The sequence below is a fragment of the Pogona vitticeps genome, chromosome 4 (assembly GCF_051106095.1).
Source record: "Pogona vitticeps strain Pit_001003342236 chromosome 4, PviZW2.1, whole genome shotgun sequence".
Lineage (NCBI taxonomy): Eukaryota > Metazoa > Chordata > Lepidosauria > Squamata > Agamidae > Pogona > Pogona vitticeps.
The window spans coordinates 28715853-28730308 of record NC_135786.1 but is presented as its reverse complement, the minus strand read 5'-3'; the positions used below and the strand labels follow the sequence as shown (position 1 = coordinate 28730308).

The 14456-nt window shown below is 37.8% G+C and overlaps 1 protein-coding gene across 4 annotated transcripts in view; it reads left to right on the top strand.

Annotated features, from left to right (window-relative positions):
* Nucleotides 1-11463, top strand: part of PPP1R16B (protein phosphatase 1 regulatory subunit 16B) — a 145174-nt gene extending 133711 nt beyond the window's left edge. For all 4 annotated transcript variants that reach the window (XM_072996960.2, XM_078393142.1, XM_020798433.3 and 1 more), the window contains exons 10-11: nt 2913-3081; nt 6321-11463. In XM_072996960.2, the coding sequence (XP_072853061.2) occupies nt 2913-3081; nt 6321-6842 (691 nt within the window). In that variant the 3' untranslated portion in view covers nt 6843-11463. The remainder of the gene's footprint in view (nt 1-2912; nt 3082-6320) is intronic.
* Nucleotides 11464-14456: the final 2993 nt, after the last annotated feature.

Below are 14456 nucleotides of genomic sequence, written 5' to 3'. Positions count from 1 at the left end.
GTTTGGTTTCTTCGTAAGAAAAGTCTTAAGTTGTTGTGGGGTTGTTGTTTTTTGTTCCAAATTCTTCTATATATCACAATCCAAAGGACAACCACTGATATACATTTTCCCCTGTTTCCTAAGAGCTATTCTACACATACACCAGACTATTTGCACATCATGCTTCCAAGATAGGATGAGAAAATGATTGGCTCTCACTCATCCAATGAATTCACATGGTTGTTTAGGGGTCTGAATGCAGGACTTCCTAGTACATATAACTCCCAACACTCTGTGTCCTGTATCATGTTAGCTGTATAGGCCAAGCTGTGTTATTTGGGAGGGCTGGGAAGAAATCTGATCTCACACAAAAGATCATGTCGGACTGTAGTCTGCTTTACTGAGGACAAAATTGTCTTAATTACAATTTTAAAATAAAATATAGTTTTATTGCTGAGCTTTCTTTTTGCAGAGTAAGAAAAGCAAAAAGGAGCTAGCTGAGTTCCAAGAAATGTTGACAGTGCTATCATGTTACAGGAAAAATTCACCATTCACCCATACTACCAAAGGTTGGATAGGAAAAACTAAAAGAAATTGACCCTATCAAAACCTATTCCATAATCTAAACTTCAGTTAAGTTTAGTATGGCGACTAAAGGGTTATGACTGTAGTCTATTCTTAGTCTTTCTGTATTGCAAGAAGGCACAGTGCTTGCTAACATTGAATGGGGGCCACCTGGTGGTCACTTTTCTTAATGGGGACCAATGATTTAGGATAGTGTAAAACAGTTACCTTTGCAATCTCAGCTTTTTCATGTCGCAGCATGGCAGAAAGAAAGAGCCCTGATTTTTCAAGGAAGACATATGCATGTTTATGCTATTACAGTTGCCTTTTACAGTAAACTGATGTTCCGGGGAGAGGATCACTAGGAAGAACACTCAACATTCAGAGTGATTATTAGCAAGCCAGAAGATCACAGAGGAATAATTAGGAGGCAGATAGGTGAATAGGAGAGATGGCATATCACACTTTCAGGAGGACAGGTTGACAGGATTAATTCCTAGCCATTGTTTTGTTATGAAAGCCTTGTGCACACCTACTGTAGGCTATTTCTCTCTCACATCACTAGTTAAGAACTACTGTCCAGAAAAGAACTCTTACACCCATGTGTAATAATTTCTACAAATGCTTTCATGAATTCTGAGGATGAGCCATGGCTGGTAAAATGTGAGTTGTCTCTGGCGTCGTACTGTAATGGATATATATCTCCTGTGATTTTTCAGAATTGGGAAATAGTTTTGGAGATTAAATGGATCTATGTCCTTTTTCCATGTATGACCCTTGGTGCACTTTTGAGCTTACATGATGTTCTTTTTGTGGGCCCAAATTCTTGAAGTGTTTTCAAATGCTTTTTGTCATAGGAGGGAGTTCCTGGGCTGACCTATGGAAATAAGGTCACTGTCTCTCTGTTCAAGCAAGCTTTCTTTTACATGACTATGGGGAATTTTTAAAGGGATCATTTTATTCTGTGTTTTATTTGTTTTCTTTTAATCTTTCTCTTACGAGTTTTAAAATATTTGTTTTATACTTTTAAAATATTGTAATAATTTGTTATTTGGCTTTAACTTGCTTCTTTTAATACTGAAAGCCACTTTGGATCCTCTAGCTAGCAGAAAGACAACATACAAACAAACTAAAGAAACTATGTGCATCTGTATTTAGCTTCTCATGACAGTACAAACAGGGAACATACATACATACATACATACATACATACATACATACATACATACATACATACATACATACATACATACATACATACATACATACATACATACATACATACATACATACATACATACATACATACATACATACATGTTCCCGGTTTGTACTGTCATGAGAAGCTAAATTGACCCCTTATTTCTTCTCCTTCTGTTGTCAGGCAAAGACCTTCCTTCTCAGGCAGGCTTTTAAAGAATAAGTGGAGTTTAGAGAATGCTCTATTGATGACACTTAGATTAGATTTTTTCCCCGAAAATTATATTTTTATTTATACAAAACCCAAAAAAAACAAACAAAAAGAAAAAACATCTAATAAACAAATATCTAAATGCTTTATCTGTTTTTAAAATAGTTTTTAATCTTGTTCAATGTGTAATTGTTTTTAATATATAGTTTTGTATAGTTTTTAAACTCATTATTGAACAGTTTTAATTGTTGTGAACTGCCTTGGGTCCCCTATGAGGAGAAAAATGGCAAACAATCAAACAAACAAATGGAAATCAGAATGCTTGTGCTATATTAGCAGCCGTATCCAATATTGTCCAAAATCCTGTTTCATTTTGCTACTATGTAAAACATGTTGCACCCATGCAGAATATTTTGCCTTCTTGTTCAGGTTACTTCATTTCATTTGCACTGTTATGAAGGAGGACTGAAAAATTCTTAGCCTAAACACAACAGAAATAAGTTTGAGCTTAAAATGAAGATGTGATTGGCCCAAATTCATGCTTGAATGAAGATTTGAATCCAAGAGCTGATTCCTATTCCAGACAGATTTCTCTCTTCAGGGTTAGAAACATTTATTTTTAATAAGCAAAAGGAGGGATTCTGAGGAATAGGAGTGGCAAGCAGACCCACACTGAAAAAATGGCGGATATATTTCACCTAGGTATTTCATCTTCAGTCTTTAGAACAGCTTAAATGTCCTTGAAACTGTTATTGGATTCATCAGTGTTGCTTGCTTGTAACTGTTGAGGATAAAAGTTAAGCAATTCAACTATGAAAAGGGTCTGCAATTGGACACACGTAACTTAGCAATTTCTGTGAAGCTCCTTAAAAAGTTCTAAAATATTTCACGCTGGTGTGCAATTGTACAAGAAGGCTTGTCCTCAGTAATAATTCTGTACTTTGCATCTTTTCCTCAGAAAAGTGGTTCGCAGGGCAAGCCTTTCTGACCGAACAAATCTTTATAGGAAGGAGTATGAGAAGGAGGCCATCATCTGGCAGCAAATAGAGCCTTCAGAAGAGCAAAGAACATCTGAATACAATGGTGATATCCGAGAAGTTTGCTCCAACGAAGAGAATATTGATCTGGTATGAGACAATGCCGTAATTTGATGTCAGAATTAGGGCATGTCCAGTTGGCATGTTAAAGGAACATCATTTTAAGAAAACGTCCTCAGCATATGAATTCCGTTATCCAGACTCCCTAAGCCTCAGTGGGCACTCTTCTTTAGCTCCATGTCAAACTCAGGTGACTATTTCCCAAGGTAGTTTGGATACGATGTGTGTCAAAGAGGTATGCAAGAACAATATATTAAATAAGACATCTTTGCCTTTTTAAAGAATATTTTTTACAAATTAGCCAAAAAGCCCTGGAGCAATTTAACATATTAGAGCAGCTTTCTCAAACCAGGTCCTTCCATGTATGTTGAGTACACCCCAATCATCAACAACATCCGATGTGGCTAATGGGCCATAGTGGTGTTGAGAATTTTGATTATAACGTGTAGTCTCGTAACATCAGCAGAGTAAGGAGATATTGGTTAGCATAGATACTATGACACTGAGAGAGTAAAACATCAACTTAGTCTGTTTACATATATACATAGAGAATAGACATTCAACTGGCAGCATGACATAATACAACACACAACGTAGGAAAAAGTGATGTGACTTACAGCAGATGCAATGTCCCAGTTTTCATATGACTTATGTACAACAGTTCTGGGACCAATCAAAGAATACATTACATCATCTTCAGTTACATAAAGTTTCACCATCTACCAGAACTGTACAGCATTTAGTCTGAAACCTTGATCCACACCTGAATACAATCTATACATGACTCACGTAAAATCAGCCATCAGCCATTTTACATTTAACTATACAACAGTAATATTTAATACATTCACATCTAAATCTCATCAATGGATCAGGGGTAGAAATGTTTATGGTTGCCCCCCAGGCCTCATTGCTAACTAGGGCCCAACTGTGGTCTCTAGAACTCCTATCTTAGGACATGGAGTATCTTTTCTTCCTCTTCTTTTTTTCAATCCTATAAGCAAATTATGGGGATTTCTAAGTAGTCCCCTGGCCTAAAATACAACTATTTTAAAAAGGGCAACCAAACCTGGTGAATGGTTGTGGTGGGTTTTTCAGGCTCACTGGCTGTGTTCCGAAGGTTGTTCTTCCTAACCTTTTGCAAGTCTCTGTGGCTGGCATCTTCAGAGGACTGGAGTCAGAACTCTGTCTGTGTTCTGGTGCAGTTTCACCTGGTGAAATTGCCTCCTAGACCACTAGAGGGAACTTCTAAGATCTTGTGAGTAGGGGCAATGTCAGTTCTCCAAAATACAGTGGTGCCTTGCAAGACAAATGCCTTGCAGGACGAAAAACTCACAAGACAAACGGTTTTGGCAATGGGGTTGATGACTTGCAAGACAAATGTTCCTATGGCCGTGCTTCACAAGACTAATGTTTTCCGCTTTTTGTTCCTGCCTCATGTCTGCTGATTTTAAAAGTTTTTCTATGATGTTTAAAAAGTTAGTTTTTTGATTGAAATTTTTGAAATCATCTGCACAATATGTATGTGTTTAACAAGCACTTAATAAATTCTTTGTAAATCAAACTGGACTTTTTTCCGACTTTTTTGCCCATAGGAACGCATTAGTAGTTAGATTTCAGTGCATTCCTGTCCTGTGGGAAAACGCGTTTTGCAAGACGAATTTTTCGCAAGACAACATTAAGCATGGAATGAATTAAATTTGTCTTGCAAGGCACCACTGTACAGTGGAAAGCATGTGTAGTCTCAAGAGCTAGAGTCCTTAAAGTCTTTGCTTTAAAAGATGATAATACTAGTTCCAACAAACCTGAGCAGATGCCAGGCTCGGGAGAGATTGTAGTGAAATGAAAGGCCTTTTGACAATTTCCATTCCTTCCTGTTTGTTTTTGTTTGTATAGGTAAATTATCTGGTTGCATGATAGAATGAATGGATTAACTGACAGGTGAGCCTGGGCAAGTGACAGAACAGCTAGGACAGTTGGAAGCAGGAAGGAATATGCCTCCATAGCACTTCGTTGTGATTGGCTGCATTCCCCAGGCCAATGGAGAGGAGGAAAAGAGTATGCAAGAGTGAGTGAGCATTTGGCTAGTTAGATAGGATTGTGAATTTTCAGTAGATAAGGGATACAGTGGGTTAAGTTAGAGTGTTAAAGATAGCTGATAGTGGATATAAGGCTTAAATTAGGAATGAATTTGTGGCAGATGAGAGTTGTGATGAATAAATTGTGACTGAGAGATGAAAAAATAGAATTGGAATATGATAAGATAGATAAAAAGCTGTATGAATGATATGATTAGTTTGCATTGTTGTTATTCCAGTTTTATTATTTAACCTCTTACAACACCATTTGTTTTATATAATTTTTTCTTTATTATCTAGTGGTAGTTGTCCAAGAATAAAAACCCACACTAGTTGTTTAGCTGTAGCCCAGCAAAGGGGGAAGTAGAGGGAAAGAAAAGCATAACTATTGAAAGGTGGTTTGGGATTCGGTTATGGCAGTATTGCTTAAGGATTAGATTCCTAGCAAAAGGCTGAAATAAAATCTTTCCACAAGTTGAAGTGGAGAGTGAAGACCCAGCTAGTTAGACAACAATGTGAATGAATATACTGCATGCCCATCTGAGTAGTTGTTAGGGCATAGCCATGAACAGAAGACCCTGTATACTATTGCAAGATGACAAAACAGCTAACAGAGGCATGTATCACAGGTCTCCTGGAGGTTGATTGTATGATATTTTAGGTTAGGCATCCTTCAGTCTCGAAAGACTATGATAACGTGGTCTGAATAGAGGTTTTGGAACAGCATCAAGTGTGGCTGAGAAGGCCAATTTGAGAGTGACAATCCCTTCCACACTGAAGACAAATCCAATCTGTCCCCTGTCAAGCTCCCTGGTTTTTCTGCTTTTGTGACTTCCTCTTTGCCTCAGCCTGCTGGAAAAGGGTCTCTTCAAATTGGGAGAGGCCATGATGCAATGCCTGCCTCCAGGCTGAATGCTCAGATGTCAGGGTTTATTATTTGTTGAGGTCTATTCCTAAGGCCTTCAGATCCCACTTGCAGATATCCTTGTATTGCAGCTGTGGTCTCCCTCTGGGGCGATTTCTGTGCACTAATTCTCCATACAGGAGATCCTTTGGAATCCGACCATCAGCCATTCTCACGACGTGCCCAAGCCAACATATGAAAATCAATAAATGAGGGCAATAGTGTTGATCAAGTAGTAATTGGATGGCGATGGCTAAGCTTCTTTATGTTGTTGTTTTCTCTTACAGAACAATACAGTAGATACCTGTGCTGTTGTTCCAGAACTGCTAACCAAAGGCACACAATGTGACTCAGACACTGTGCTGCAGAATGGGGTCGGCTTATCCTCCACCATTTATCAGTACTCAATCCCCAATGGAGACGTTTGGAAAATGCATTCTGCTCTGAACAATGATGCAAGCCAAGCATTGCCCTACGATACCCCCATAATCCCTGACTCTCATCAAATCTGGGGTGGCTACAAAGAAAGAAGCCATCAAACCCTATCTGAGCTGAAACGGCAGCGGGCAGCAGCCAAGCTTCTCAACCACCCCTTCATCAGTACGCACTTTGGTAGCAATGTGGGAAGCACCACAGAAAATGGGGGAGAAGCTAAAGAGCACCTGATTAGCCCCAGGACTCCTACTTATGCATCCAATGGGACTTCAGTTTACTATACAGTATCGAGTGGTGATCCACCCCTCTTAAAATTCAAAGCTCCCATGGAGGAAATGGAGGAGAAGGTGCATGGGTGCTGCAGGATTTCCTGATCTAATTTCATTCCTCATTGGTGGAGTAACAAAGTTGGGTGGGAATGTGGTGCCCACTACTGAGTGGGAGAATCTGGATCTGTCATCTGGCCAGGCTGTACTGGGCCTTTTCATTTCTAGTACCTTACTTTGCTTTTTTGCAGTTACCTTAAAAATCAGACACATACAAGTGGCAAAGAAAAGTCCAGGGGAAGGAAGGAAGAAAACAAAACAAAACATACTCTTGGCCGCAGGCTATGAAAGATCATTAAATCCATTTGATGAAATACCCCCATCTTATTTAGGATTTCAGTTTTTGAGCTTCTTGGGTCACTAGCCTTCTGGAAATTGCCATTTTGAGAACAAAACCCCTCTCAGCACATCCTTGGTGCACAGCTATCTAAAGGTATGTGATCTGAGCCCAGTACTTTTGCAAACAGAGTAAGTGGACCGTGGAAGGGTCCATGGGAATGTGAGTTTTTTTGCACTTAGGAGATGTATGCACTTTAACAACTGATTGGAAAGTCTAGCTTGTTATATGACAGCACAGTTGAGATATAATCCATCCCATTGCCAATTTTTAAGCCATCATTTCCTGCTGTACTTTTTTTTTTTTAATATTTTGAGTTTCTTGGAGAAATGGAGTCCATGGCTGTTGTCTACGTCCATCACTGGTTGTATTTTTAGTCTGCATATATGCATATTTTGACATGTTTCCCTGATGAAGTCGAGTTAATGTTCATTGTGTTCCATCCGAAAGCTAATGCCTTTGGAATTTTCCAAAAGCACTGCAGGGCAAGATCTTTTGTCTAGCCACATAAACATTATTTCTCAGCCCTCTTTGTTCCTGAAATATAGTTTAAGAAAATGAAATTAATCTAAAATGCCTCTGAAATATTGAAATTGTTGGTCAACCTACTTTTTGAACATTGGCTGTGATTTTCATATTGTTCTCATACATTTGTCACTTTTCATACCTTTCTTTTCTGTCCTGACCACTAAGGAAAAAATGGCCAGAATGTTTAAGTTTGAAAACACTTAGTTAAAATATATATCTAGGTAGTACTACACAATTTGGAAGGTGCTGGACTGCCACTGAAGAGAGCACCCTAGGGTTAAGGGAGAATCATGACATGTTGACCTAATTATCTGATGCTTTGTGTAGTGACATGGTCCATTCTAGTTAGCATCAGTGACTACCGTAACTGGAATAGAGAAGGATCACATGTCATGATGTTGCTGCAAATGTTACTATACAGAAAAACAGAATTGTGCCCTCTGTAGCTCTGTTCACATGGGGGATTCTCATGCTGAGCAAAAGCGATTACTTAGCAATAATTTCAGAATACACTGGTGAACACCATTGCACCCAAAGTTTGGAAGAATAATATTTTGCAGCCACGGATAGATGTGCATTTTTGTTGTATTTGAGTGTCCCTTTGCATGTTATGTTTTGGCAGTAATAATGTTAGCCATTGAACACCTTTAGTCTGTCACCTTGCCTCACAACCAAGAAGCAACATTTATTTGTCTTAGGTTCCTGTAAATAACCCTGGGGGGGTGGGAAGATGTGATGACTCAATCTCTTCTCAGTTTTACATGTGCTATGCAATTTCATTGCCTGAAGATTAGACTTAATTATTTTTCTTTCAGACAACCTAAAGAGAGGTCTATCTTTTCCTTAGCAACAAAAGCAATATACAGTAAACGGAATGGCAATCTTAAGATGACTAGGCAACTTGTCCTATTGAAAATGCTTGCCTACGGCTGTACCATTTGAGATAATTAGAGGCCTTTAAAAGCCCACATGTACACCAAGTAAACACAATGCAAGTATTTATAGTTTTATCAAATATATTTTGGGAATTTAATAGTATACACTTGCTGAAGTGCAAGCATGAAGCAGCCATCAATGTAAAACAGAAGGATAGCAGGAGCATATGTTTCTTGGCAATTGTTTCTGGTTAATATAAAAGCACTAAGGATCTCTTGTTTAAAAAGTACCTCTGAAACCAATCATGAAGGAAGAGAAGATATAGAATAATTCAAGATTGTACCTACAAGGCAGTATTCAGTAAAGTTTACAAATGTTCTGTCACAGTTACCCGCATTCGTTGCTTATAATGTTGAAAAATCAGCCTGAAAGTTGTTGAAGAAATGTCTTCTAGTGAAGGTCCCTCTTGTCACTAAATTTTAACACATTCTTTTTTAGACTATGCGTTGCATAAAGATTTGGATATTTGATCACCTCATTGGGATCCTCAAGTTAAATTCCCCAATTGTCATAAATATATTCAACTTTTAAAAGGGCTATGGATCAGAATGCAGAATGGAAACAGAATGTAGTATGGCAGAACAGCTCCGTTCCTTCTTGCATGACAACCCTTTGAAAGGAAAGCTATAATTCCTTTACTATGGTCTAAACCAGTGGTTCTTAACCTTTGTTACTCGGGTGTTTTTGAACTGCAACTCCCAGAAACTACAGCCAGCACAGTTGGTGGTGAAGGCCTCTGGGAGTTGCAGTCCAAAACTCCTGAGTAACCCAAGGTTAAGAACCAGTGGTCTAAACCAGTAGTCTTCATGCCAGCATCCTCCTTGGAGACTGGCATTGACTGTGGTCCCACCTTTGAAGGGGAAGAGATTTCTGTTGTCTATTCCTGAACAGCTGATACTTCTTTGCCCTTTCTTTCTAGATATTTGAGTGTGCCAAGCCATGCTTTTACAGCTCTTGTACGCTCAACAATACCCTCAACCTCAGAGACATTCTGTTTGCCACATCCTTATCTCCTTGATGACAGCAACTCCCAGAACTGGTGTGTAAGGCTAGCTTCTGCCCAGTCAGTTGCTGGAGCAAAGACTGGGCACACTGCAGCCATGTGTGGTTCTTGCTGCTTCTCAGACAGCAAACTGGATGTTGTAATCAAGCATCTTGGAGGGTGTCTCCTTAGTATGCACTTATTCCCCAAGTCCTACTAATGATGTCTTCCCCAATTCACCCTAGCTGTTCACTCTCTCTTTCTGAAGCTACATTGACACAGCACATATGCTGTTCTTATTTGCATAATTTATTAGTCATTTTTTCCAATGTATATAAAACTTGATAAACATTGATTCTTCCAATTTATTATCCTTACTTCTGTCCCTCCCAGGCTCTGGGAGGATCTGTCTAAGAAAGTGACTCCAAAAAAATGAGAATCACAGATGAGATAGCTTTTTCTGCCCATTTCATCAGGAGGAACTGTGAGAATCCCTCCTCCCCTTTCTTTCTCCTTTTCATTCTTATTTTGTCCTCCTCCTCATTTTCTGCTCCTTAAAAACCAAAAAGGAAACATTGTAGTATCACAGGAGAAGGCCACTTTAAATGAAGCTTCAGCCTGTTTGTAGGGCTTGGCCAACTGAAGATCTGTCATCTACTCCAAACATGATCACATAAAGATAAGGGAAGGAGGTGTTGGGTGCAAATATTCTGAGCTTCTGTTTGTTTTGTGACAGGAACGTATGTTTAATTGAAGTTGTGAGTCAATAAACTGAAGAGTATTTCTCCTTGATTAGAGACATCTTAACAGACATCCGGCATAGTCTGCCTGCCAAGTAACTAGGAATGTGATAGAAAGCCAGAATGACATTGCACTTTACCTGGCAGGCAAAGTACACGGTGGATATGCTGGAAAATCTTTACTGTGCATAGTATGAGCTACCCCTTAATGCTACATTAGACAATTGCAGTTGGGGCAACATTCATCTGGAAGCCCTACCAAACACAGGAGAACAAGTTTTCAAATAAGTATACATAGGAACAAACTTATAGTGAAACATTTTATTCTAGGGATTGTATTAGATGGCACATGAACGGCAGCCTCAGGGTACAGAGTTCATATGCACAGGAGGAGGAGTGTTTGAGGGACTTCCATCTTTGTGGAATAGTAGAGTATTATGAAAAAGAGCTGCTATTTCATAGGACAAATGAAGAGAAATATCTCTGTGGCACATTCTGTCCAGCTTTAAGTCCCGGTTCATTACCATATTCTTGTGGGGTGGGTGGGAATTTGTATTTTTCTTAGGGGAGACTTCACTAGCATAACATAATTTTGAAGGATCTAGGAGGAGAATTTTAGGAGGCAGGGAGGCCATGGCACTTAAATCAATTTGGACAAAATCTTTATTGGTGATTTGCATTTGTTTCGCTAACCAGTTGTCACACATTAACAAGGTGCTGGATGTGCTCCTGCACATGCTCTCAATTATGCAACAGTGTCGAGGAACCTAACTGTCACCCTATTAATGAGCGACGATTTGCTGCTGCATCTTAGATGATTTCCATTACCCAAACATAAACCCTCAATAGGATTCTGGTCTTTATTTCCTAGTATAGCCACATCTAATACATGTGGTGCCTGGCACAAAGGAGACACCATATTGCACAGAGGCATCAGATATTGGCCACTTCCTCATAAAGCTTTTATTGTGTAATTGCCCTATCTCATTCAGTGTGTTATTTTGGAGGGAAGGGGACATACACACAACATTGACTTCCACTTCTCACCTTCATATGATGGAAAAGTGGTATTTCCTCAACAATTTCCCCATCATGTATATATGTTTTTTGAGGGGGGGGGGTGTTGTATATTTTTTTTAAAAGAAATTAACTAGAAAAGAAAGAAGAGCTGCACTGTGAATTATTACTCTAGAAGCACTTGTTTGTCCTTTAGCAAGATGTAAAGAAGTACAACTTTTGGAAATGTAGAAACTGTGCAAATAGTATTTTTATGTAGCTTTTGGGGAAAACAGAAATTTGGGGAAAAAACAGAAAATATGTAATATTTTGAAAGTATCCATTATAGGTTTAGATCTGAAATCTGTGTTACTCTAGGAACATAAAACATGTACAAATTTGCTTCACTCATAAATCTATCATGTTTTGGTGTATTAAAGTATGCTTTTTCAGACAGTATTTACAAGTTGATGTTCAAAATCATAAATTTTTGTTACAAATGGACTTTCATGACGATGAATTGTAAGAAATCTATCTTAGCTTTGACCAATGTTCGAAAAAATAGGCAAGAGATTACAGCTGAAAAGAAATCATTGAGATTACAGTAAAGCAAAGAAATTATATATTCAAAATTTATTACTTTACAATGTCAAGCAGGAAACATTGAGTTTCAGAAGAAGTAAGGAGAGGAAGGGGGGAGGCTCAAAATTTGATGCACTCTATCCAGTTAATCCCAACTAGAGTAGACCTGTCGGATGAATAGTACTTATTAATTCACATTGGTGTAGCTTCCATTGATCCAATGAGATTAGAAATTGGATTTAGCTCATATAATATTACTCTTACTTTATGAAATTTAGTCACATTTTCTGAACTGTCACTTTTAGCAGTTTCCTCATCTTGGATCTTTTATTACCTTTTTTAACGTCTAAACATGGAAGGTTTGCTCATATTGAAAAACACTTATTTACCCTTTCACGTGTTCGTTTATGTCTTGATTTGCACATTTCAGAGCATAGGGCATTTCCTTTAATGGGGAAGTCTGAAGTAAGATAAGGGTTAAAAATATCAGGAGACTCGCCACCATGCTGCAGGAAGGATGTACTTGGTAGAATCTTGGACTGCATTCTTGGGTGAAATACCTGACGATAATACTAGAACCATCATCATCACCTTAGAACTGCTGGAAGGGACTATCGAGTACAATCCTTGTCATGGAGGCAGAGTGAGCAATCAAACTCTCGACCTCTGGCTCTGCTATAGAGCAGTTCTATATGCTATAAAATTTTTGGAAGTTTATTTCCATTATCAAGTCCTAAGTAACCTTAGGAATCATTTGGGGGGAAGTAAAGACCAGGTAATGCTTGTGTATTTAACTCTAGAATAAAATGTGTTTTTAATTTTTTAATGTAAACAAAAATAATCAACATATCTAGTTACACCTTAGAAAAATCTATATAAATTGTGCTCCCCCGGGACCATTTGCGATTACAGGAAGACCCTCATATCCACTGGTGACTGGTCCCCCATGGATAATAGCAATCTCTCTGTCTCTCTCTCTCTCTCTCTGATGGTAAAAGGAAAAAAAAACTAGAAAAAACATATTTTCATATGCATTGCTGGAACTGGCCACCAGAGGAAACAAGAGACCGTGCTATGTTATGAATACTAACATGTATTCATAATATAGTTTCTGTCTCCCTCTTCTGGCCAGTTCTGTGAGAACAGTTTTTTCTGGATTTTCTTCTTTTAATATTTTAACTATGTTCATAAGTGAAAGCGTGGATATTTATCCCATGGATACGGAGGCACTACTGTACAACTATTTTTTCCATCTATGCAGTCTGTTCCCCTTCCAAAATTGGATCAACTATTGCAAAAGTGTGCACCCCTTTCAATATTTCAATATTCTTTATTAATACAAAATTAATGAATTCTCCCCATATATCTATACATATATTTATCAGCCCCTTCTTAACTTCTTAACATGTTACCTTATAATTTATAGCTGTAACCCAAAACACACTATCCCATTCACTTAGCTGACAATTAGACATTGTTTTCCAATTCCTAATTACAATTAGTCTTGCTGCTGTTTATAGAAAATTAATTCTTTAGTTGTCTAATTATTTGCTCCCTATCAAATACTGATAAAATTGTGATTATTGGACATACCTCTAGATTTAACTTAGTTACCTCATTTGTTTCCTTAAAGACTGACTGTTCAAATCCAAGACCAACTGCTAAAATATATGCTCACATTCGTGCCACATTATGAAAATAAGTACCTACTTTCTGATATCCTCTTCAACACAACTTGAAATGATTAACATCTATTAGATTTAATTTCACTGGAGTTAAATACCATTTCCAAACTAAGTTCTAAAATGTTCCTTTATTCTTACAAACATACAGCCATGGCCAAAAATATTGCCACCCTTGCAATTCTGTCAGAAAATGCAAACCTTTTTTCAGAGAATTGTTTCAGTTGCATTTTGGGGCTTCTGTGTGGGATTGTATCAGATTTGACTTTTCTTCTCTGTTATTTTTTTGTGTTGTTCCAACGCAAACCAAAGAAATGAACATGCAAATACCAAAACATTTGCAGCTGCAACATTTTTCTGAGAGAAGGGTTGCATTTTCTGACAGAATTGCAAGGGTGCCAATATTTTTGGTCATGAATGTAGATTTCAATATTCTTGTAACCAATGTAATTTTCCAAACCCTGGTACTTATTTCTTGTCAAAAATTGTGTTCCCATAAAATTTAAGCAAATCTTCTTGATCTTCAGCTACCAATAATTTGTTGTAAGTTTACCTACTGTCCCCTTCATTACGTTATTTTCACCACTACTTTCCTTTTGTAATGGAATTTCTTCAAATGTTGTAGGTTCCATACATTTACCATTTCTTTTTACCCAATCCTTTGTCCAATGCTCAAGTGGATTAAAATTAAATAAGTTTGTGTTATAAAAGTAACTGATCATACTTCCCTGAATATGGATATAAAAATTAAATGTAATTATAAAGAAGCCAAAAGACGGATAATACCAATATTTTTCAGCAAAAGAATATGGTAGATAAAATAGGAAAAGAAATAATGGAAATATGGCAAATTAATGATTAAAAAGGTTGTAGCCAATG